The 24615-nt window shown below is 60.2% G+C and overlaps 1 protein-coding gene across 1 annotated transcript in view; it reads right to left on the minus strand.

Annotated features, from left to right (window-relative positions):
- Positions 1-24615, minus strand: part of MYO15A (myosin XVA) — a 50631-nt gene that overhangs the window by 10141 nt on the left and 15875 nt on the right. The window contains exons 16-58 of the mRNA XM_034989740.1: positions 24186-24317; positions 23614-23739; positions 22663-22740; positions 21728-21876; positions 21566-21611; positions 21253-21377; positions 20834-20951; positions 20202-20377; positions 19669-19753; positions 18922-18975; positions 18744-18825; positions 18528-18658; positions 17943-18038; positions 16685-16920; positions 15013-15194; positions 14613-14685; positions 14220-14411; positions 13752-13912; positions 13547-13641; positions 12853-12979; positions 12557-12624; positions 12405-12482; positions 12088-12268; positions 11841-11973; positions 11402-11507; positions 11185-11257; positions 9866-9987; positions 9566-9625; positions 8809-8884; positions 8360-8475; positions 8154-8272; positions 7209-7350; positions 6466-6577; positions 6303-6377; positions 5642-5820; positions 4922-5037; positions 4381-4453; positions 4020-4092; positions 3682-3755; positions 3365-3447; positions 1590-1720; positions 561-655; positions 284-361 (exon numbers count right to left, since the gene is read on the minus strand). Of these exons, the coding sequence (XP_034845631.1) occupies positions 284-361; positions 561-655; positions 1590-1720; positions 3365-3447; positions 3682-3755; positions 4020-4092; positions 4381-4453; positions 4922-5037; positions 5642-5820; positions 6303-6377; positions 6466-6577; positions 7209-7350; positions 8154-8272; positions 8360-8475; positions 8809-8884; positions 9566-9625; positions 9866-9987; positions 11185-11257; positions 11402-11507; positions 11841-11973; positions 12088-12268; positions 12405-12482; positions 12557-12624; positions 12853-12979; positions 13547-13641; positions 13752-13912; positions 14220-14411; positions 14613-14685; positions 15013-15194; positions 16685-16920; positions 17943-18038; positions 18528-18658; positions 18744-18825; positions 18922-18975; positions 19669-19753; positions 20202-20377; positions 20834-20951; positions 21253-21377; positions 21566-21611; positions 21728-21876; positions 22663-22740; positions 23614-23739; positions 24186-24317 (4827 nt within the window). The remainder of the gene's footprint in view (positions 1-283; positions 362-560; positions 656-1589; positions 1721-3364; positions 3448-3681; positions 3756-4019; positions 4093-4380; positions 4454-4921; positions 5038-5641; positions 5821-6302; positions 6378-6465; positions 6578-7208; positions 7351-8153; positions 8273-8359; positions 8476-8808; positions 8885-9565; positions 9626-9865; positions 9988-11184; positions 11258-11401; positions 11508-11840; positions 11974-12087; positions 12269-12404; positions 12483-12556; positions 12625-12852; positions 12980-13546; positions 13642-13751; positions 13913-14219; positions 14412-14612; positions 14686-15012; positions 15195-16684; positions 16921-17942; positions 18039-18527; positions 18659-18743; positions 18826-18921; positions 18976-19668; positions 19754-20201; positions 20378-20833; positions 20952-21252; positions 21378-21565; positions 21612-21727; positions 21877-22662; positions 22741-23613; positions 23740-24185; positions 24318-24615) is intronic.

The following is a 24615-nucleotide window of genomic DNA, read 5'->3' on the forward strand; positions in this document are numbered from 1 at the left end:
CACAGTCGGCCCAGGCCCCGGGAAGCCAAGCACAGAGTTCCTCAGGCCCCCTGCAGGTACACGAACAATCCTCTGAGAATCGGCCTCATGCAGGGAAGGAGCACAGCTCTTGGAGTCTGAGAGACTCAGGGTTCAGATTCTTCCTTGGCAGTATGACCCCTCACCTCTCTGAGACTTGGTCTGCTTCCCTGAGACATAAGTCCTGCCCTGCCTGGCTCAGCACCCTTGGGGGCCCACCAGTCTCCCTCCAGCACCTGCCTGCCAGGAACAGTCCCTCACGTACAGTGCACGTTTTGATTTTGAGATGGCGTTCAAGGCCTCCAGGGAGAAGAAAGAGCTGCCTCTTGGAACTGCGGCCCGCCTGGGACAGAGAGAGGGGAGGACATGAGAAAGGCCAGGTCCTGGGATCTGGGCCAGCAATTGTCCCCGGCCATGGAAGTCCCCCAAGCCAAGGGGCTCTGGACCGGCGTGGGCAGGAACACTTGTGAACGCTGAGTGCCCACAGGGTCTCTGGGCAGGGCTCCTCTTTCACGCTCCTCCTGACCCCACCCCACGCTCACCAACATGGCCCGAAGCTCCATGCTGCTGGGGAGCTCCACGCGGCCACCGAAGCGCAAGGTTTTCTGCAGATTCTGTTCGCAGGCCTTGGCAATACCTGCAGAGACGGGGAGTCAAGGCCTTGCCCAGGGTAGGCAGTGCGAGAAAGAGGCTCTTCCGGCCACCAGCCACGAGCCCACTGGTTTCTCTCCACAATCTATGGGGCATTTCCTCTCCCACGTGGTCGCTGAGGAAACAGCCCCGAGAGGGGCAGGGATTTGCCCAAGGCTGAGGGCTGCTGTATAAGAACTGCATTCGAACCCACATCCCATGTGGTTAAAGCCTTTTGTCTAGCCCACGGTCCCCTTGGCTACCTTTGAGCCTTGGAAAATAGCTGTCACCTCCAGCTGCTGACCGGGGGGTATGTCCCCCCGCCAGCTGGAACCCCCTTGCCAACCACCCTCCCTCACCCAGAGTCCAGTGCAGAAGACTGCACCGTCTGTTTCTCAGGGTTAAAGAGTGCCCTCACCCTGCTCTGGGGAGGAGATGGAGGCAAGACTTCTGGGCACATCCCGCTGCCTCCACGGATCTGGGAGCCCTTCCCTGCGGGGGAGCTGGGTCTATTCATCTCACAGTCTGGGAATGTTAACTGAATCAAAGAGGAGGACTCGGGGGCAGGCAAAGTGAGGTGCCCTATCTCCTTCATGACTGCCATGATGACCTTTTTCTTAGGCGGAACCCAGGGGTTGCTCTGGAAACAAGGGTCGGGGTAAGGCTGAGGCCTGGCCCCTTTCCTCCAGACTCCAAGCGGGGAAAGGCTGAGACCCTGCCACCAGCTGGGTCTCACCCCTGCCCAGACCCACTCAAGACCCTCGTGGATTCGCAATGGCCGAGAGAGAAGCAAGGCCTCACCCAGCACACCAGGCCCTTGCTGCCTCCTTCCTTCTCCCACATGCCACACAGTCCCACCTCCAGGACTTTGCTCCTGCCACTGGGCCCACCTAGAAGTCCCTTCCACGTGCTCACTACTCGGAGTCACCACTCACCCTCACCTTGGAAGGGCAGGCCTGGAGTCCGGCTCGCGTCCTGGAGGAAGCGAACGAGGTGTGGCTGGAGGACCTCGGAGCAACTGTGGTAGGCAGCCATGATGTACAACAGCCTCCAGCCTCGCAGGCAGCTGTCCCTGAGGGCACACGCACACAGGGCCACGTCACAGGTGCCCGCAGCCCTGGAGTGCCGCGCCAGGAGTCTCCTGGGACGCGGCTGGACGTCTCCGGCTCTCAGGCAGCTCCTGTTTGCTGAGGGTGCTCCCCGGCCAAGGGGGGGTGGGCCACAGCCATGCAGGAGGTACATTCTGCTTGGGATGCCAGGGTGGGCGACAGGGAGAGGAGGAGATGAGGTCCCTGACAGGACAGGCCGGACATGCGCAAAAACTCGAGTTATTCTCTGGGTAGAATCTCTCTGGGGAGGCTCCTGGGAGGAAGTCCTCAAAGGAGGGCAAGAGGAACCCAGTGGGGCTGGGCACAGGTAGTGGCAGGGAGGGCCAGGGGGTGGGAAGGGGCCGGAGGATATGCCAAGTGCTTCTAAAACTCCTCGGGGGGATGGAGAGCGAGTGGGGGAGGTAGACTAGATGGGGACGGGAGGGTGGACCTAGTAGGTAACAAGAGCATCCCATGCTGGCCACTGGCTGTGTGTCAGTCCTGGGCAAGACACAGTCATTCACCTTCACCCTGCCCCACAGGTGAGGTTTCATTCGTGGGGACTGCTGGGGTCTGGGGACAGCACTCGGGCTTCCTTTAAGAAAGCACCCACTCCTCCCTAGGTCACCGTGGTTTGGCGCCAGGCATGGGAGCCAGGTCTGGCCAACTAGAACACTGTAGCCCCCTGGCCACAGTGATTGGTTTAGGGATGGTTAGTTGATCCAGGTCTGGCCAATTAGAGTTCAGCCTTCCTTTGGATCTGGTGATGGGTTGAGGGATGAAAATTTGACCCAGTTCTAGCCAGTCAAACTCCGTATCCTCCAGCCATGGGGGTTGGTTCAGGGATGGGCACGGGACTAATTCAAGCCAAAAAGACTGGATTTGGGAATTTTTGCTACAATATCAGGTCCATCTTGCTTTCCCTAAGATTACTGAGCTGGAAAATGTCTCCCCAGAGCTGGCATCTTGCCAGTGGATGGGAGATATTACTTAAGAATACTATCAATAGGGTGCCTGGGTGGCTCAGTTGGTTAAGCGACTGCCTTCAGCTCAGGTCATGATCCCAGGGTCCTGGGATCGAGTCCCGCATCGGGCTGCCTGCTCCAGAGAGCCTGCTTCTCCCTCTCCCACTCCCCCTGCTTGTGTTCCCTCTCTCGCTGTGTCTCTCTCTGTCAAATAAATAAATAAAATCTTTAAAAAAAAAAAAAAAAGAATGCTATCAATACAGAGAGAAGCAGGACTAGAACATAGAGAAAGCCTGTTCCCAATGACACCTGGATCCAGCCATGCCTGAAGCTATATTTAGGCCTTTCAGTCACCTGAACCCTCTTTTGCTTAAATCAGCTTGGATGCGGCTTCTGTCACTTGAAACCAAGATCCTGGACTTAACACATTATCATTGCCATTTTACAGATGAGGAAAGCGAGGCTCAGAGAGCAGCAGTGGCTTGTCCCAGACCAAGCAATCCCAAGCACATGTGGTCTGTCTACTGGGTGAGGAAAAGGATGAGGGGGGAGAGAATCAGGAGGGAAGACCTGGGTGGGGGGTGAGAGGCTGAACTGGCCCCTCCTGAAGCAGGGACACAGCATGGGGACTAGGGAGCAGAGGTAAAGGCCCAGCTCACTCACAGCTTGGTACTGGTGTTGTCCGTGATCTGCTTCACAACTTGGCAGTAACACTCATCCCGCATGACTTCATGGTCCGCACACAGCTGGAGGAGGGCAAGCCAGGGCCCATGCCACACACGAGGCAGAGAAGAACAGGGTGTGCACTTGGAGAAAGGCCTGGTGTCCCTTCCCCAGCCCCTTCCCCACCTGCAGGATGCACTCCTTTTTGGGCTTCCCCCCTCCTCGCCCTGCAATGTCCTGCAACTTTGGTTGACAGATGGGGAAACTGAGCCACACAAGCAGGAAAGGGAACATCCGGCAAAGTCTGCTGAACTGACCTTCAGGAGGGTGTAAAGCACATCCAGTTCACTCTGGCCCTTCAGCGGAGCATCACCCATGAACCTCATCACAGCTATAGGAACGACTTGTCCCACTCAGGCCACCAGACACCCCAACTGCCCACTCACCCCAGGGTACCCCAAGGTTGGGTCCATCCCTGGGAGGGTACAACCGAGGCAGCTGGGGGCTCCTCTTCCTTTAATGGGGCCCCAGGTCTGAGTTGCGGGGAGGGGAAGACTCTTAGGACCGGGGCGGTGGGGGGAATGAGCAGGGTCACGCAGTGCTGGATCCCACCCGGCCCCCGGGCCCTGGCCGCGGTCCCATCCCACCCCCACACCTAGGAACATGTCGGTGGCCATCTTGTTGAGGCTGCTGTCGCTGAGCTCGATGAGAGATTCCTGGAGTGGGGTCTGTGAGGGGAGGAGGGGGGGTTGTGTCATGATGGCGGAAGGACAAGTCAGAAGGAGGGCCAGGTGGTGCCTCCCGTCTTATGACAGGAGAGTCCACATCACAGAAAAGGTGGCCAGGCTTGCCTGGCAATGGGGACAGATGCTGCCGCTGGGAGGAATCAGGCCCTTGGGGTGCTGAGAGCTGGGAGGGGTCCCACTGAGGACAAGGCTGTTCGCCTGAGGGGCCTGGGAGCGGGGGCTCTTGCATCACCATTTTACAGGTGGGGAAACAGGCCTGGGGCTGGACACCTTGGTGAAGCAAAGCATGTCTTCCAAGGTTCTGGACTCCCGACCCTCCTTGGATTTTAGCCTGAGGCCATCCCTGCAACAGGAGACAGGCACTACTAACTAGTCTTGCCTCTGAGCCTCCAGCTACATCCCCTTTCCACCTAGAATGTTCTTTTTTTTAAAGATTTTATTTATTTATTTGAGACAGAGAGAATGAGATAGAGCATGAGAGGGAGGAGGGTCAGAGGGAGAAGCAGACTCCCCGCCGAGCAGGGAGCCCGATGTGGGACTCGATCCAGGGACTCCAGGATCATGACCTGAGCCGAAGGCAGTCGTTTAACCAACTGAGCCACCCAGGCGCCCCTCCACCCAGAGTGTTCTTGACCCAATGTCAGTCAACCAGGCAGGAAGGCTCCCAGAAGCGGAGGCTGCAGGTGGACTTCACATCTGGGTGGTTTCTCATCCCCCCCATCAGAAGTGGGGTGTCCCCACTTGGATGACTGCAAGAAGCCCCAGAAGGACCTTCCTCAGAGTGGGGACCAGGGGTGGGGCCACCACTCACTGGGGTCTCCTCTGTGGATCTCGGAAATACTTCTGGGCAAACTCAAGCATCGAGTACGGGGGGAGAGTCAGGCTGTCCTCTGCTCGGTCAGGGGGGCCAGCCCTGACCAGGGGACCCTGCAGAAGGGCCAGAGCTAAGAGGTCCTGTCCTGCCACACCTGGTCACGTTCATAGCTGCCACACCCAACCACAGGCTGACTTTGCCCAGACCCTCTCAGGCTGCCCCTAACCCCCACCCACCTAGACCCACTCCCCCTCGGTAGTCCTGGCACCGTCCGCCTGGTCACACCTCCCACGGGCCCAGCTGACCCCACCCCCGGCGGCACCTGGCCACGCCCCCCATCTCAGCCTAGGGTTGGCCTCCCCAGCTGCTTGGTTGTGGCTGATCCTCCCTCACTCCTTAGTTTTACCTCACCCCACCCCTCCCTCGCTAGCTCCATTCCACATGCCTGACCCCGCCCCATTTGCCTGGCCCCACCCCTACTGGCCCCCAGGCTGGTCCCTGCCCCATGGGTCTCAACACAATCCTTCTGCTGACCCCCACCATCCCGACCGCATTTGGCCACACCTCCAACCATCTCTGGTCACATCCTGTGGGTCACACATCTGGCTAGCCCTACCAGGTTCGCCCTATCCTGGGACTGGCCACGCCCGTGGCTGACCTTGCTCCTGTCTGCCTGCACCGCGGTCTCAGCCCCATGGCCGGCCCTGCCGGTCTCACCTCCCTCCTGCGGCCCACCTCCCATGCAGCCGCTGTGGAGGCCACGGCAGCGGCCACGGCGGCGGCCCGGCCCCGGCCTGGCTCGGCTGGCAACTGTAGGAAATCGGGGGCGGCGGCAGGCTGCACCAGCTCCGAAGGGAAGCGGCCCACGCGCCCGTGGATGGTCCCGAATCTCCAGCCTAGGGCGCAGGTAAGGGGTCTGAGACTAAGAGAGAAGGGTCTCGTCTTGGGATTAAGGGGCCCCTCTAGGGATATTCGAGCACCTTCCTGCCCCTGCCCAGGGTCTGTGAGGGAGGCATGCCATGGAGCCTATTTGCAGACAAGGACACAGGGAAAGGGAAGGCATTCCCTCAGTGGGAGGTAGAGTAGAAAACGGTGCTTGTAGACTCTCAGAAAGAGAGAGACCCAGGCCACACACATGGGGACACTAACACAGAGACCCCTCAGCCCGATATGCAGAGGGCTGGGCTAGGGGCCACCAGAAGGAACTGACTGGGCCGCAGCAGGTGCCTGAGGAGGCCTGGCCAGGCCAGACCCCTCCGGGGCACCAAGAAAGCCCCACCGAGCATGTGCAGTGTGAGTGCATGAAGCCAGGAGGAACTGTTTAGGGTTTCCAGGTTTGGGAGCACTGGAGGCTGGGAGGGGATCCGGGGGTCTCCACCAAAGTCGGGGCCTCTGCGCTGCAGTTCCTCCAGGTACACGACCTTCTTGCGGACAACGCAGCCGGCACTGTAGCCTGGGGGTCAAGCTGATGTGAGCACCTGCCAGGGAGGCCCCCTGGCCCAGCTCCCCCTCCCGTACCCACTGTGTCCCACGGCCCTGACCCATTCGAGGAGGCTCCAGGGGCTGCAGGTGGATGATGTCGCCCTTGTGGAAGGCCAGCAGCGCGGGGTCTTCGGGCAGGAAGTTCCTCACTGCGACCACGTAGTCCGAGTCCTGGGTCGCCCAGGGGCAGGGTGAGGGGCTGCGGTCCCATCCCCCTCCTCCCAGAAGCCTGGGGCACACCCCGGCTCCTCTCATCCATAGCCATTCCTCCCTGACTCCTGGGGGAGGGACCATTCCGTGGGTGTGAGAGGGAAGGACGCTACGCAAGTTGAAGGGGTGGCCTTGTAATGGGCTGGAGTCAGGGGTCCGATGAACACAGGCGGCCATCAGGGCACATGCATAGGCCTTAGCCATCCTGTCCCTCACCAAAGCTGCCCCACTGAGGCCAGCCGCTGGGCCTGAGGCTGCCCAGTCGGGAGGAAGGGAGGCTGTGGGAGGCCGAAGGGGGCACTCGCCCTGGAGCTCGGGGGTGGGGGGTGCTGTGACACCCATGATGAGGGCATCAGGAAAGGCTTCCGAAGGAGCCGGCAGAAGTGGGAACAGGTGTCCCAGGTGGAAGGCAGCACGGCCTATGGAAAGGCCTGAAAGATGACCAAAGTCTCTGGACACGCACATGCACACGCACACCCACAATGGCATCCATGCTGCCCAGGCAGGTGCGGCTGGTGTGTCCAGGTGCACGAGAGCCCTGTTCTCCGCCCCCTGCCCCTTGAGGAGGGGGCATCCGTAGGAGGACCCTGACCTTCTTCAGCTCCAGGATGAAGTCGTCCACCAGGGCCTTGACCTGGGGAGCTCGGGCTGAGAAGAGGATGACCTTCTCGCTGGCCAGGTTGAACTCCAGCATGTTCTGGGAGGGGATGGTCACAAACAGGATATCCGCAAAGCTGGAGAACGGGAAAGTGGCTTGAAGGCAGGGCTCCTTGGCCAGAGGGCGCCTTCCTCCCTACCCTTCTTGCTCCTCCTGCTCCTGCCCTGTACCGTTCCCAAAGCCCAGCTCCACCCAAGCCCCCTGCCACCTGCCACCACGGGACCCGGGGAGCTTGCGCAGCGTCCCCTCCCCATCCTGCTTGTGGCTCCCGCTCATTTCCTAGCACCCTGTGAACTCACACTCCAGCCCTCACTACCCTTTGCCTTGCTCCATTTTGTTTGTTTTTTAATCCAACCTCCCAGATCTCGCCCACACAAATGTATCTTTCACCCACTGACCAAATTCTCTGCATCTCTCAAAGCAAGAGGCTTTCACGCAACCAAAGAGCGAGGTTCTATCCCTGTCCTTGTGTGACAGACGACAAAAGGGGCTGCTGGTAGGGGAGGGGTCCAAGGACTCAGCGAGGTCTTATGCCAGAGCACCCTTGCCCTTCCCGCTGCAACAAAACTCGGCTGTTCACAACACAGACGCCCCCACTGTGCAGTGGGGAGGGCAGGGCTGGGGTACAGTCTAAGAGGCGGGACAGGGTAGTGGGCTTCTAGCTCATCCGCTTCCTGGCTGTGTGACCTGAGACAAGCCACTTCTCTCACTGAACCTCAGTTTCCCCGTCTGTAAAATGGACTTGCTCAAAAGGGCTTGGCACAGAGCCTGGCACATCACAGGCACTCGGCAGTCGGCTGGGGAAAGGGTCGGGGAGGAGACGCTACTCTGCCGGTCCACGGCCGTCTCCAGCCAGCCACAGTCTCGCCCGCCGGTCACCTGTATGTGCGCAGGACCTGCAGCTGCCCGCCAGCCTCCCGGCTGCCCTTGACCATCCGCAGGAGCTTGATGCCTGTGTGGGACACAGCTAGGATCTGCACACCGGTGCCCACGCTGCCCTGGGGTGGGGATAAGGGACACGTGAGCGTCTTCTAGCCTCCTCCCTGAAGCCCCTGGGTGAGTGGGGGCCGGCAGGGGGCTCGCACCGTGGCGGGGAAGAGGCGGGAGAAGTAGACCTCCCAGCTGTCGCGTGCGGTGCTGACCACGGCCCGCTTCACGCTCTCCGTTGCCAGGGGCCGCTGTGTGTCCAGCTGGTTCTGGGCTAAGGGATGCCGGGTCAGGTCAGAACCCTCCCTCCTCCTCCCCTGCCAGCCCACATTGCAGGGAGGGAGGCTGACACCCGGCAAGAAGGTACTGGAACAGCGTGTTCTCAGTGTCTACACAGACAGAAAGGATGGCTAGGGCCACACTGTGTGTCAGGCAAAACTGAACTCAGCCTGGCACCTAGCCATGGAAGAGGCCAGAAGCAGAGCCAGGAGGGCTGTCCGGGAGGCAAACGGGGCTGGGTTTGTCAGCCCCGATCTCCCTCTGGGAAAGCACTGGCCTGACTCTAGCTGGCTGCCCCATCCGTGTCCTTTCCCGCCCCCCTCGGTACCAAACAGGGCCTTCATCTTCAGCCTCTCGTCCTCAGAGATGCGCAGGCAGGCCTTGGAGAGTGTGTCATGGAGGATCTGTGGGAATGGGCCACAATGCGGGTGGCTGGTGAGACTCCCCGCGCTGGGAGCCCAGGCTGGACTGGTCTAGTGGGAGTGGGAACGCGGAGGGTCCTATTTCTGCAGCAGTGGGGTCATCTGTGTGAATCAGATCCCATTTACAAAGGCCCCCCTCCTTCCTTCTCTCTTTTTTTTTTTTTTTTAAGATTTTTTATTTATTCATTTGAGAGAGATAGAGAGAGAGCATGAGCAGGGAGAGAGGCAGAGGGAGAGGGAGAAGCAGGCTCCCCGCCGAGCCAGGAGCCCGATGTGGGGCTCGATCCCAGGACCCTGGGATCATGACCTGAGCCGAAGGCAGACGCTTTACCATCTGAGCCACCCAGGCGCCCCTCCTTCCTCCTCTCTTCTACAACCCATGCCGCCCTTCCTGGGCCCTAGCTTTCTCCTCTGCTTGCTGGGGCTGGGATCTGACTTCTGAGTCCCACCTAGCTCAGAAAAATGGTGTGTCTGGTTAAATCAAATTGTGGGCTTACTGACCTTGTCCATGAGGGTGGGAAATTCAGTAGAACAGCTTCCCATCCTCACTGTGGTCAAGGACCCCAAATCCAAGAGTACAGAAGCAAAATCTGCAGACAGCTAGTCTATGTACCCATTGCCCTGATGAGTACACTGAGGCAGAAAGGGAAAAGAAGACCTCACCTGCCGGAACAAGAGGTCTAGCTGCACAGGGTGGCTGTAGCTGTCCTTGGGGTAAAACACCTGTGGGATCGGGGCTCCAGTGAGGCCCTTGGGACAGTCCCCTCACTCTGCTTCACACCCGGACCCACCCCCTAGATACAGCGGGCTCCAAACCACCAGGACCCCTGGCCCTGACTCCTTCCTCTAGCCCAGGCCCCACCTCGTGCCCCACCCCAGCCCTGCCCCTCCTCCCTGCCCCTTGCAGGGGAGAGGGCTTCGCCCCCCTGCAGCCCCTCCCTTGGCTTCAGCCGGGCCAGGTACCTCTTTGCGCAAGAAGATCCGCCAGGGGGCGTCCTGGTAGCCGTAGAAGTTGGGGTTCACCAGGCGGTGCAGCCGCGTCTGCAGGGGCTCCTCGGGGGGCTCCAGCGACCGCGAGGGCGGCCCTGGGGAGCACAGTGAGTCGGAGAGGCATGAGTGAGAGAGGCAGTGCTGATGAGGAAGGGGATTGGGGGCGACCTCTTGTCGGGGAAGGGGCCGGGGCTAAGTGGTTTCCCACACCCCTGGCTGTAGACACACCAATCATGAGGCCACACGCACAGTCATACAGCTCCACCCTGGCTCAATCCTTCATTTGACACATATATAGATCACCTAGTATATGCAGCAGGTCTGTGCTACAGGCTGGGGGTGAACGGTACAGACAAAGCGCCTGCCCTTGTGTTGAGTCTTGTGGTAAGTGTAGATAGAACAGACAAGGCATAATAAAGCTCTCAGTTCTAGGAGCTGGGATGGAAATAAATCTGGGCTACTTAGTAAAGAGTCTAGGGGCTGGCCTCTGAGGGTCCTTCGGTCTCCGTGATCTGGCATACCTCTCTGAGATGACACTGAACCAAGACCTGAATGATACAAGGGCCAGGCATGCAAAGATCTTCTGGGGAAGAGCATTCTACCTACAGCAAGTGCAAAGGCCCTGGGGTAGGAGTGGGCTTGCTGTGTTCCAGGAACAGAGTGTGCCAAAGGGAGAGTGGGAAGGGATGAGGTTGGGGAGGTGGGCAGATCGTGCAGGGTTTCACAGACCATAGTGAGAAGTCTGGAGTTCATCCTAGGAGTCATGGGAGAGCTTTTGGCAGGGACATGAGGTGAGCTGATTTATGTATGTATGTATGTATGTATGTATGTATGTATGTATGTATTTTTTTGATTTATGTGTTTAAAGACTCACTGTGGTTGCCATGAGGCAGAGGACATAGAGATTAGGATTCCAACTGTGAGGCTAGGAGGGTTGGGTTTAGATCCCTGGTCTGACACTTTTGAACTGTGATCTTGGGCAAGTCACTTCACCCCTCTGTGTCTGTTTTCTCATCTGTAAAGTATAGACAAAAACAGTACTTCCTTGAAGGATTTTAGTGAGGATTTAGTGAGGCCAGAGTGGATCTGGCCTGAAATCAGTGTTATTTAAGTGCCGATATACTTACACAAATGTGCACACAATAGGTCCACGTGGGCTCAGGGACACAGACACACACACATGCCACGGACACGTAGACCAGGACTCCCCTGTGCGCACACAGGCTCCCTCATATACCTGGACCCTCATGTCCCTCCCTCCCTCCCTCTCTCCCTCCCTCCTGGCCTCTCACCTGGTGTGGGTCCCATGGATGGCCTTGGGGTGCTGGTCACTGGCTTGACCAAGGCCACGGCCTCTCTGGGCACCTGTCCCCACCACAAAGAGAGTGCTCAGGGGGCAAGACGGGGCACCCAGGAAGGGGGCAGTGGCAGGGGCAGCAGGTTTCTGAATTTCTAATGCCCCGCTTTGTCTTCTGTCCTGTTGGGGCCCAGCCCGGAAGTGCCGCCCACCTGGCTGCCAGATGCTGCCGCTGGGTGGCTCATCTGCCCCTTGAGGATCATCAGTGCCTCCTCGTGGGGGTCTGGCCGCTTCACAAACACCTTTCCGCCATCCTTCCTGCTGGGATCGGACAGGAGTTTCTTCTTCCCAGTCACAAATTCCTGTAATAGGGAACTTCTTCCTCCACCCCCCACCCCCACCGTTATACGTGAGCACCCAGAGAGGATCAGAGACTGGCCTGAGGTCACACAGCACTACCTAGAGAGCAGCAATCTAGGCCCTCCTCTGGCTGAAGGGCTCGTCTGGACCATCTGCGTGAGCAAACTCACTCCCTGAAGGGGGCTGGGCAGCGGGCTGCCCCCCGGGTGAACGGCCACCCGGCTGATGGCCACGCGGTGAGGAGGCCACTCTTCCAGAGGCCCGGAGGGCGGGGACGGGGGCTGAGCTGACCTGAGGGCCTCAGGCCGGCCTCCCCGCGGCGGCTGCTGGTACTGCCTGACGATGTTCTTGATCTGTTGTGTGGGCTGTGGGAAGTGCTCAGAGTTGAGCGTTGAATACCGGACCAGATCCGGGCAGGGAGAAGCTGTGGGCAAGGGGTGCGGGTGGGGGACAGGGTAAGGCTACAGGGGACACAGCTACAGTCCCAGTCCTGTCCTGGGAACCACCCGCCCCCCCCCCGCTGGCATAGGACACTCACTGGTTTCCGGACAAAGCAGGTCCTGAGCTAGAATGGGGGCGGCCACGGGCTTGGTGGGGGGTCTCGGGGTCTTGGCCAGAGGGGCTGGGGCCAAAGGCTTTGGAGTGGAGCGCGGGAGTACAGGCTTGGCTGGGGGTCCAGTGCCCACAAACTTCGGCCGTGCCTCTGGTGCTAGGGGTTTCTGCAGAGAACAGGGCGTAGGGTGCGCTTTCTGGGACACACCAGCCTGTTCTCAGGGACCCCGTGTTTGCCCACGATAGGCTGCGGGCCTACTGCCCCAGAGCAGCACAGAGCTCACCTGGGCAGGCCAGGCTCACCTCCGGGGGCAAGGGCCTTGGGGTGGGACTCAGAGGCTGCTGCTGGAGCGCCATGGCCTGCAGGGTCATCTCCCGGGCCTGGGGAGAGGTGGTGGTGGTGACCGGGCAGGCCCCGTGCTCAGGGCACCTCCCACAGCCCATCCGGCACTCACCAGGAGGACGGCCTGTTTGTGGATGAAGGCTTGCTGCAGAGCCAGCGTGGAGGCATCCAGGCCTGGGACTGGGAGGCGGGGGGGCGGGGGGGGGCGGGGGGGGCGGGGGGAGGCAAGTCAGAGGGCGTGGATCTCAAGGGGTGGGAGATGGCGGCAAGTGGGAATTCCCTAGCTAACCCCCACCCTGCTGCTGTCTCACCCCCACCAGGCGGCCCATGGCTGCCTCCATCCTAGCAGGTGAAGGAGCCCCCCTCACCTCGCCCAACCCTGGAACCACCCTGGGGGCAGGCACTGACTTGGCTTTGGCTTTGGTTTTGGCTCTGGAGGTCTCCTGGGGGGGTCTTCAGGGCTGCTTCTGCCGCTGCCACCAGGCTGGCCTCCCCCTTTCATGCGGTAGGCAATGGCTGTTGGCTTTTCCAGGTCCTGGGGGCAGCAGGTGGCTCAAGTGTCTGCCTCTCACCGCCATACTCCCGAGGTTCCATGGCAACGGGCACCTGACACTGGCCACCTCCTCTGTCCCCGGGGCCTCCCGCCAGCCTAGTGTCTGCTCCATGCCCAGCCTCTGCTCACGCGGCCTCATAGTCAGTATTCCCACAGCCCTGCAAGCTCTGCAAACCCATCCCCCCTCCCACAGGAGAGTAAACAGATTCAGAGGCGCTGTGTCCTCTCAGGGCCCACATCATGCCACGGAGGGGCTCCTGGGAGTTCCCGGAATGAGCAAGGGTGCCTGAGGGGGCTGGCTCCCACCGGAGGGGGAGGGGGGGCCCTGGACCTTTAGCTGTGGGTCCTTCTGGGGTCAGCCAGGAGCATCTCTAGCCATGAGGACATCCTCATCCTTTGCCGGGCCCCCAGCAGAGACCCAGACGAGACATGCCCCCCCGCCCCGCCACCGACCCTGGCTGTGAGAGGCTCCTGCACCACCCTGTGGGGATGTGACTTGGTGTGCACACGTGGTCCCAGGGGTCTGCAAACACCCGCCCACATCCCTACCGCGTCCCCATAAGACAGCACAGGGTCGAAGAGGCTGTCCAGGTAGCCATCCAGTCCTTTGTGGGGCACAGATGGTTCTCCCAGGCTGTCTGAGTCTGTTTGGGGGGGTGGGGGACACAAAAGCCAAGCTCTTTTCTCCTGCTGATCACCCCACACAGCCCCCAGGATCCCTCCCTACCAGAGACAGTGGCCACTGCTGGTTGACCTTGGTGGGTCGCTGTCCCTCTCTGGGCCCCAGTCTCCCCATTTGTACCATCCTCATTGTGGCTGCGGTACCCATCGGAGTCAGCCACTTTGGGCGCGTGTCCCTGGGACTGGGGCCTGGTGGGCGTGTCCTCATCGGAGTCCCAGCTGTTCCCAAACAACCTGAAGGGCAGGAGCTTATGGAGCAGCCGACCTCCTGCGAGATCATGGCCCTCCCAGAATCACCCCCCACCACCACCACGTTCTCCTCTGGGCTCTGGAAATGGGTGACTCTCTCCCTTTAAAGGTGGGGCCCTGGGGGACAGTGGAGCATCTGACTCTTGATCTTGGGGTTGTGAGTACGAGCCCCACGGTGGGTGTAGAGGTTACTTAAAACTTAGGTTTAGAACTCAGCTCCGAACCAGCAGCTGGGAGAAAAGCCGTGTGCTAGGAGAGGCCATCTGCGTGAAGGGCCCGGGTAGCCACCTACGCTCTGGGGCCTCCCCTGCCGACCATGGGCCCTTCTGCACCCACGATGAAGTAGGACTTCTGTCTCGGGAAGTCCCTGAGCAGCTCGAGGTCGGACACCAGGTCCAGCACGTAGTCGTGGCCTGCTAGCTCTGCCCACTGGACTCCATTCTTCATGGCCACTGTCCAGCCCCGCCAGCCATCTGCCAGGCCCCTGGTGACAGCACATGGAGCGGCAGAAATGAGAGATGGAGCCAACAGGTACTGCCCGGAGAAACCGTGGAACACGAGCCAGACCCCAAGCATGACCAGAGTGGACCCCATGGTGGGTGCAGGGGGCTGGTCTCCCGCCCCTCCCCTTCCCTCCTTCCCTGGTACACAAGGGTGTGCTGGGTGGGGCCTGCCTGGAGCCAACCTGTGCCTCAGAATGTCTCCGGCCACCTCTTCCCCCGTACTCCAGGAATGCACCGGGCAGGAGAACTGGTCGCCTGGGACAGTAGCAGGTGCTGGGCTCAGCCAGGATGCATCTGCGGCCCTAGGCCTGCTACTCCCCTGCCTGCACCGCGTTCTCAGGCTCCGCCACTCTTGTCCTGGACCCTGGATCTGCACCCTCCCTGCCCCAGCTCCCTTCCCCCATTCCAGGTCCAGCCCCCACCCGCACATGCTGACCTCTTTCCTGAGCCACACCCAGAGGGCCCCTCCCCAGCTTCTCCTGACCCCCCCGGGCATACTGGGGCCTGCCGACTCCAGCTGCCCCTCCGTGAGGGACAGAGGGAGGAGGGAAGGCAGCACGCGGTGGAGAGAGGACAGCTCACCACTGAAGCAGCCCACATCCAGCGCCATGCTGGCCTTCTCCTGGGTTGCTCTCCACTCGAGCTGGGTCGGGGGGAAGGTGCGGGCAGCCCTGGAGCCCTGCTGTTGGGCCCGGCCCATGGCCTGCATGAGACGGTGCTGACACACAGCCTGGAAGCCATTCTGCCCGTAATCAGACACAAACCTGACAGGCGGGAGTTGGAGCCAGGATGAAGAGGGATCTGTGGCTAGCCCTCGATAGAGGGGGATTCTAAGTCTAGTCTGAGGGAGGCCCAGGCTAGCCCAGAGCTCTAAGGTCAAGCTGAGAAGGCCCTAGCTCTGAGGTTAGCTCGGGAGGGTCCCAGGCTATAGTCCAGAGCTCTGGGATGATACTGAAGGGGTCCCGGGAGAGCCCAGAGGTCCGGGACTAGGCTGAAAGGGCCTCAGGTGAGCCCCAGAGTTCTGAGGCTAGACTAAAACAAAAGAGCTCAGGCTATCCCAGAGTCCCAGGACTAAGCTGAAAGGGTCCCAGGCTAGCGAGAAGTATCTCAAGCCACCACAGAGGTCCAAGGAGAAGCCAAAGAGGTTCCAGGAAGGCCCACCAAAGCTTGTTGGAGCAAAATGTCATTGACAAGGTGGGGGCTGCAGCAGGGTATGGGCAAGAACTTGGACTCTGGAAGACTCTGCTTTCCATCCCTTCACCAAGCCTCCCAGGGGGTCATTTGCCCCCTCTGAGCCTGCCTCCACTTTCTCATCTATACAAGAGATGGACGTGAGGGTTCAACTTGGCCCAAGAGCAACAAGACTGATGCCCGCCAGGGGCAGGTACTCCACATACCGGGCTCCCTGGCTCACTCCCTCCTGCTGGAGCAACAGTGGAGCAGGCCCATGGTGGCCAGTGGCCGCAAGAGGGAACCCAGAGCTGTCCCCACAGGAAGCCCCAGACAGGAAGGCAGTGGTCCTAACCTGCTGCCCCAGATTCACAAGACTGACCCACTGAGCTGCCCACCTACTGCACAGGGCCCAGATGACGTTCTGGATACTCTGAGGCTCACAGCCCCGCTGTAAGGTGGGTCCTGTTACCGATCCTAATTTACAGGTGAGGAAAGAGACTCAGAGAAGGGCAGTGACTTGCCCCAGGTCACACAGCGGGGAAGTATCAGAGCTGGGCTTTGCACCCAGGGCCTGCCTGAGCCCTTTCTTTTGCAGATCACCCTTCTCACCCAGCATGGGGACATCATCATCGTCATCATCCATATCATCAAGATGCTGACAACAGCTAGACTCGCATAGCACTTCCGGCATTTTAGAGGTTGAGCTGGGATTTGAACCCAGACCGTCTCACGTCCAGAGTCTATACTCCTAACCACCTGGCTCTACTCCCATGACGTGAGAGATCAGCGCCTTTTTCCCAAATTCCCCAGACCCTGGTGTGGGCCATCCTCTGAGCTCTGCAAGTCCTTTACCAAGTTTTTTCCTGAGCCCTACCCTCCAGAGTGAAGACCTGCCCGCTTATTTCTTGCTCTGAGCCCGGGGGAGACAGAGAGACCAGCCCCTGACCAGCCCCGGTGCCCGAGCTTGCAAGCACAGAGACCTCACTCCTGGCCCGACCTCTGACATCCCGCCCGGGGTGGGGGGGTGGCCTCACGCCAGTGTCACCATCCTCAGGCCCTGGCCCTGGCCGGTTGCACTCACTTGAGCAGGTACTTGCTGAGGTGCGAGGAAGGTGCAAAGCCGCTGAGGCAGGTAGCCAGCAAGAGCCAGCCGCGCTCGGCATTGTGGGCACTGGGGTTGCGCCACACCTGGTTGACCAGCTGCGCCAGGATCTCATCCCGCAGTTCGGGCACCGCCAGCCCCTTCTGCACAATGTAGTTCCCGAAGATGTTTTCCTGGGCACCGTACAGGTGGGGGTCGCCCATGAAACGCAGGATCTGGGCCACAAACAGACTCTCCTGGGCCTCTTGGAAGGTGGTTCCTGCCAGGGCCCCACCACCCCCAACATGCACCCCTCTCACGTCCTTCCCACGTGTCCCAGGAAAGGTCATATAACAGCCCCCCAGGTTACAGTAAAACTGCCATGCCCTGTGCCAAATGACCAGGTGGGTTGTGCCAACTATGAGAAAAGTCAAGATCCAAAGTGCATACTGACTTTTCTCTCCTGCTCACGAAGCTTCCACGAGTGCTCCCCATACAGCCCCAGCCCCTCCCTGCATCCCTGGCCTCGAGCCAGCCCCTCACCTCCTGCTCCATCCAGGCCCCAGAGAGTGCTTTTTAACATGTCTGATCACACCCCTCCCTCAGAAGCACCTTCCTTGGCTCCCCAGGGCCCATGGAATGAAATCCAAGTTCTGGATCTGGCAGACAGGGCCTTGGGACCCCCTCTTGCTTCTGCCCTTCTGACTTTCATCAATTGATGTGTTCTGACTCCATCAACTTTTTCTTCTCTCTGTGCCTTTTCCATCTGTCTTGATTAGCAGATTCTGACTCCTTCCAGTCTAGCCCAAATGTCTACCCTCCCACCAGGAAGCCCTCTCTGATTCTGTCCAGAGCTGGATTAGGGGTCCAGTTAGACTTCCTGGCCTCCGTGCCTAACCTCTGTCCACACTAGTCGTCACTGGTCAGGTCTGCTCTGCCTCCCCCTTCGGACTAGGAAGTCCTCGAGCAGAGGACCTGGATCTATTCTTGGTGTCGCTGGGAAGCTCCACAGAGGCTCTGGGGCAGCCTCTTTGCCAGGAAGAAGGCTGGGAGAAGAAAGGCTTCCAATCCTCAAAGTGGGATTAGCCCTAGCCCAGAGAGGGGCCCAGATTCCATCCCCCCACCCCCACCCTCACCAGAAGTCTTTCCTCCAAAGAGGAGGGCTGGGCTAAATGGCCTGGGCTAGTGGACGACCCAGGAGGGCAAGACAAGGAGCCTCACGGCCTAAGACTTCCAAGATGGCCTGGCAGACCCTTACCAACTTGAAGACGCTCACGGCTTCCGCATGGCACTCTGCCGGCAGCTGCATGAGGGGTGTCCTCAGGGGCACGGTCAGCATCCCCAAGGCAGGTTCCTGCGGGCACAGGGCAGGGGCGTGGGGCCAGAGCCGGGGCTCGTGGGCACATCTGGATCCACTGCTCTGTGCCAGGAAGGGGCAGAGCCAGAGAGGTAAGGGTTCCTTTCCCCAGCGGCTAGATGGGGATACTGAGGCCTGAAGGGGGGCAGACACTGGCCGTCAGCAGGCTGGGGGTGGAGACCATCTGAGCCCCCTGGATAGCCCAGAATGAGAGCCGGGATGATGTCCTGTGGCTCGACCGGTTGGTAAATTTCTGAAATGGTTCCAACTGGTGGGCAAACGGCCACTTCCTAAGCCCCCGAGGGCCCCCCACTTCCGTCCAGCCCTCCCCTGGAGCCCCCAGGCTCCTCATGATCCAGCACCTCAGGGGCTCATACCCCACAGCACAGGGCATGGCCAGGAGCCTGGCCCAGGCTGACAGCAGTATCAGTTCTCATCGGTCAGTGCCCACTGGCCAGGGCCGCGTGGGTCCACGCCGGCCTTTACCTTAAAGTGGCATCGGACAAACTTGGCCATGGGGTAGTTGTTGATGTCCAGGGGCAGTGTGACACGGGGCTCGGCCTGGAGCCGGGGGGTCCGCACAGGGGCCACCCGGGGCACCCGGGCCGGTCTGAGGCCTGTGGGGAGGCGGGGGGGCGTGAGGGCCAGACTCCCACTCCTGCCCACGCCCCACCCCCACCACAGCGTCCAGCACTCACGGACCTGCCACAGCTTGCAAGAGTCCCGCCAGCTCAGCGGGTACCTCCAGGTGCCCCACGGCCACTACCTCCCGCTTGCTCAGCTCCTGGAGGGACAGCGCTGAGTGAGGGGCAGGCCTGCCCCAAGTCCCGTCTGCCAGCCTCCCTTCTTGCCCTTGCTGCCGCCCAGCACCTGCACCCACCTCCAGCTCCCGGAGCCGCGCCTCCTCCGCCCGGAGCCTCCGCTCTGCCCTCAGCTGCAGGAGAGCAGATGGTCAAGGCGGGGGAATGGTGGGCAGAGGTGACGGCAGGCCCCAGGCCCGGGGGTGGGGGCAGACAGCTCGAGCCGGCTTGCACAAGGCCTCCCAGGCGGCAGAGAGGAGGCAAAGATATGGCCAGATAAACAGGAAGGGGAGGGAGAAAGATCGAGAAAGAGACAGAGGCACGAGGCAGAGGGAGTAATACTTCGGGGAAAGGGAAATACAGGGGGATTTCTGGGCAGTGTGACGGAGTCCCCTCCTCTGTGGCTCCACAAAGCCTTCAGTAGAAGCCAGGGGTTTCTTCAAGGCTTTGGGGACTACATTTGTCTTTCTGGTGGTTGGTTTATATGACAACAGACCAAGATGGGCATTATGGTAAGAGCAAAACCATAGATCTAGTGCTACTCAGGTCGACAAATTCCATCATACCCGACTACCGAAGGCCCGGCCGTGAACCCAGCACAGGCCAAATCCTTCACATGCAACCTCTCGCAGAATCCCCTCCACAACCCCAGGGGGTAGGCGGGGAAAGTGAGGATAGGGAAGGCCAAGGTCACAGCTAGTGAGTGGCAGAGTGGGGACTGGAACCCAAGACGGTGGGAGGCCAAGAGGCCCCTCCTGGATGCTAAGTGCCTCCCCCCTCCCCCTGCCGCCTGGCTCCCAGGAGCAGGGCGAGGGGTAGGCCTGCACCTTGAGGTAATGCCGGTGGTTCATGTACGTGTGCACCAGGGACCGGAACTTCACCAGATTTCTCCTCATCTGCTGATACCGCTGCCTAAGGGTGGGGTGGAAAGAAGTGTCTGGGGGGGCGGGTGGGGAGGGCAGGGGTTGGGGTCACAGGGTGGCCAAGGTGCAGAGATGCCCACGCCAGCCTGGCCTGGGTATCAGCACCCAGGGTTCACTGTGGGAGCCCTGTGGAGCTCAGAGAGGGGCAGTGACTTGGCCAAGGCCACACAGCAAATTAAGTGGCAGGGCCTGGAGCATGTGCATCCCATCGGGTTGTCGTCCCAGGGCTCCTAGGATGCTGGCTGCGGCCCCTCTTGGCTGGAAAGATCACAAGGGCCAGGGGCTTAGGTGGGAAGGACAGCCGAACGCAGAGACAGAGAGAGTCCGAACATCCTTCCCGCAGAGGCCCCACTCTCAGCTTGCACGCCTCCGGATGGGGAGCTTAGTACCCCAGCTCAGGCCTGGCCTGCGAGTCCTGCCCCACGTGGGCCCCGCACCTGGCCAGGTAGCCCCGGGCCTGGCTCTGCAGCAGGATGATCTTGCGGCGCAGTGAGCGGAACCGCCGTCGGATGAGGAAGCCTCGGAAGCAGCGCTGAAGCGTGAGGGCTGCCAGGTGCAGGACGCGCTCTCGCATGCTCTCCAGCAGCTGGTGCAGGTGCTCCTTGAGGAACAGCTGAGGAGGGGAGGCGGGCGGTGAGGCACGGACGGGCTGAGCGCCCAGAGGTGGGAGGAGCAGCGACGGGGAACTAGGCAGTGGGAGCGGCCGAGCAAAGGGCCGGAGACAGGACTAGCCTCCCACTGGCCAAGCTCCACTGCACTGCCTCTGGGCCGGTAGTCTTTAGTCGGGGCATTTCTTTTCTTTCTTTTTTTTTTTAAGATTTTATTTATTTATTTGAGACAGAGAGAATGAGAGACAGCATGAGAGGGAGAAGCAGACTCCCTGCCGAGCAGGGAGCCCGATGCGGGACTCGATCCTGGGACTCCAGGATCATGACCTGAGCCGAAGGCAGTCGCTTAACCAACTGAGCCACCCAGGCGCCCAAGTCGGGGCATTTCTCATTGCCCCGGCTCGAGTTCTGAAGCCCCTGAACTTGAGGCTTCCAGGGGCCGCAGGTGGGCTGGGACTCACCTTGCTGACACCGACGCGGTACATATTTGGCATGACCATGCACAGGCGGCTCAGCAGCGACACGCACATGTCCCCACTGGCTGGCAGATCGTGTTTGAGGGCCACTAGACAGCGGTACCTGTGGTTTCAGTTGAATAAGACACTTTACTGCCATCTGCTGGAAACTTGTCATAACAGCTTAAAGTTACTCCTCTGGAATCTCTACACACACACACACACACACACAATAAAAGTACGAAAAAATGCGGAACAAAAAATATATCTGCTCTGTGACAGCCAGCACATAATGATCTTGTGTAGTACACAACCTGAGCAACTGTGCATGGCAAGCTCTGTCCTGCCCGGGTTCTGTATTCCTGGGGCCATGGGGGAGCTGGGTAAGGATCTGTGGAGCTCAGGAACCACGCTGACTGCGGTACCTGTCGATGAACACCTGGAAGGGCAGGCGCACTGGAAAGCCCTCCTTGCGGATTCGCACAGTCTCCAGCACCCCTGAATAGCGTAACTGCGCCATTACCACATCTGGCTCAAAGAGGCCTGGCTCCTGTAAGGAGGGCCCAGATAGGGAGTTTGCACACTGGCCCACCCGTGTGCCACGGGCACTAGCAATGACAAACAGTCCCCACAGTGGGCTGGGCAGATGGAGGCCCAGAGAGGCACAGCCACTTGCTCCAGGTCACACAGCACGGGGGAGAGGATTTGACTCTCCGGGGGACCTCAGCCATCACATACCTTCTTGTGGTTGGGCTTCAGGCAACGTACGAACAAGGGGTTACACCTGCACAGGGGCGGGAGGAGGGCGGTGTGAGGCCCCAGAGAAGGGACGTGCTTACCCCTGCAGGTTGTGGGGTGGGTCAGAGGTGAGGCTGGGTGCCCACCCACCTGCGTGCTCACCTCTCCATCTTTTCCACCAGATCCAGGAGTGACTGTTGGAACTTAGCGGCCACTGTGTGTGCCTTGTGGAGCCGGGTGATGGAGCTGTTCTTGCCCAGGCGCTGAGGGGCAGCCTGTGGGGTGTGGCTGGAGAAGAGGTGTGCCACCACCTGAGGCCGGGTCAGTGGTCGAGGCGCCAAAAGACAGGAAGACAGAGGGGGCAGGGGGCCGAGAGACAGAAACGAGGAAACAGAGGTTGGTGGGTGGGGGTGGGGGTGGGGTAGGGACAAAAGGCATTAAAAACAAAAAGAGTCAAATCTCCAAACCAGAAAAATAAGAAAACTACCTCCCTGGGCCCCTGCCCTCTCTCTGCAAGGCCGCTGTCCTCTTGGATTACACACCTCTCAAGTCAGGGTGCACAGCACCTTCCAAGGGACCTGTCTCATGGTCGGGCTGACTTTTTTTCTTCAGTCTGACTGTGCACCTGGCCCCAAGGTGGCCTCCTGCACACATGGTCATGAACTCTGGCAATGACCTCAGGAGGGTGCCCATTTGACAGAGAAGAAAGCGGAGGCCCAGAGAATGGGGTGAGTGACTGAGAACAACAGGGCTATTTGGGAGAACTGCTCAGTGAGGGGATAGGGCAGGGCACGGCTGGGTGGGCAAGGCCAGGATGGGCCAGGGGACAGGCAGGGCGATCCAATGGGGCTGGCCAGGGGCATGACCCTTCAAGGGGCAGGACCAGAAATGGGAGAAAGTACAGAGCAAGGCAAGACTCTGGGTTAGGGTTGAGATCAGGGTCAGAGCCTGGCTGGAGCTAGGGTGCACCAGAGGCAGGACCAGCACCTGGGTACCTAGGGGACCTCCCCATTTCCTGGACTGTGAGAGGGGCCTGATGGTGGTCTGGGTGCTCGGGGAGGGGGAGTGCAGAGTAGCAGGAGACGAGGCTTGCTTACCCGTGTCCGGCTCCGCACAAAGAGATCCAGCACATCCTGGCGCACCTGGTCATGGTTCTTGTCTAGGAACTTGTGCACCTGCAAAGGGGGAACAAGGGGGCAGCTTGGGTTGGAGCCCACGCAGCCTGGGGGACAGGGCAGGGGGATAACATGCCCCAGTGTGCATCAGCCTGTCTGCTCCCTTCCTACCTCCCTTCCTCCCTATAGCGGGTCAGGGGCTCCCAGCCCCTGGGGGACCCTGGCCCTGCCCCTACTAGGCCTCTATCTCCCAATCTGTCCTAGGAGGTACTGGACCCTTCTCCCTGCTGTGGTCCCCTCCCCTCTGCCCCCACTACCCTTCCCATCCTCTGGGGAGTGGGGCACATAACCAGTCTGGGTCTTGGCCCCCATCCTCAGTGGGGGACACTGTCCTGTGTCTGTCCTACAGATGAGGAAAACAAGGCCTAAGTGGAGACAGAAGCTTGGAATCCTGGCCTGAGACACCTCCAGGGCAGGAATGTGTCTGAGATAACAGAGCGACTGCATCATGACTGATAACAGCTACTCTTTATTTTTTTTTAAAGATTTTATTTATTTATTTGACAGAGAGAGAGAGATAGTGACAGCAGGAACACAAGCAGGGGGAACGGGAGAGGGAGAAGCAGGCTTCCCGCAGAGCAGGGAGCCCGATGCGGGGCTCGATCCCAGGACCCTGGGATCATGACCTGAGCCGAAGGTAGACGCTTAACGACTGAGCCACCCAGGCGCCCTGATAACAGCTACTCTTTATCACCCACCGCAGCCCTAGACTTCCACACTCGCCACCTGAGACCGGCACTATCATTATCCCCATTTTCCAGATGTCCTAGAGATAAGCCCAGAGAGGTTAGGCAATTTGCCTGAGGTCACACAGCTGAGGATCAGCAGGGGGCCAGAGGCACCAGAGGCCGTGCAGGCTGTCCTGGGTCTCACCTGATAGGTGACTTTGCCTGCGTAGTGCTTGATGGTGAACTCGGGCAGCGGCATCTTGGGCTTGGAGTAGAGCGGGTTCGCGCCGTGGTGGTAATGGCACTTCTGCAGAAACGTGTGGTCTGTGGCCTGTGGGCAGGCGGGGGTCAGATGGTGGGCAGGGGACCTGGGCACCCTGTTCCAGGGCTAGTGGCAGACCCTCCAGGCTGGACTGCTTCCCGCAAGCGCTGGGAAGGAGCAAATCACAGCCGCCTCCAGCTGCCCACTGTCCTGGGTGGGGAGGCTTAAGTAGACCCCCCCCCCCGCACTTGTGTCTTCCAATCAGAGTTTGAGGCCCAACCTCAAGGTCACCTCCTCCGGGAAGCCTTCTGTGACTTCCCAGGCTGGTACCCTCCTCTGGACACCCACAGCCCCCTATCCAGCCTCCATCACCCAGGTCGTGAATGGCAGGTTGGGTGTCCCGAGCTCCTGTCCCCCAGGCCAGAGCAGAGAAGGCAGGACCTAGGCCTGATGGGGACGTGAGGCTCAGAGACGCTGAGCGACCTGACCAGGCTCACACAGCGCCCGTGGCTCACCTGGGGAAAGCAACACTGGTCATCGAGGATGCGCAGGATACCATAGGGCTTTAGTGAGATGAGGTTGATGCACGGCTGATTGTCGGCAAAGGTGATCTCCCGCCAGTCGATCTGTTCCCGGATGTACTCCTCCTGCGGGCGTCAGGCGCTCAGCCTCCTCACCCTGCCCAGGCCCCATCCACCCTGCCTCCCATCTGAAGGGGCCTGGCCAGGGGCACCTCTGCCTGCACAGGAAGCTCACTCCCTAGGACGGCAACACGAACCATCTCTGAGCCCTGTTCCACCCTCCGCCTGGGACAGCCCTGAAGCAGGGGAGGACCCCCACCACCACCACAAGAGGGCTTTTGTCGGCTCAGCACCCAGCATCTTCCCCGTCCAGAGCACAGGCCTTCACAGGTGCTGTTCCTTGGCTTAGAATGCCTTTCCCGGC

Source organism: Mirounga leonina, unplaced genomic scaffold (assembly GCF_011800145.1).
Source record: "Mirounga leonina isolate KUSES-001 unplaced genomic scaffold, KU_Mleo_1.0 Mir_488, whole genome shotgun sequence".
Lineage (NCBI taxonomy): Eukaryota > Metazoa > Chordata > Mammalia > Carnivora > Phocidae > Mirounga > Mirounga leonina.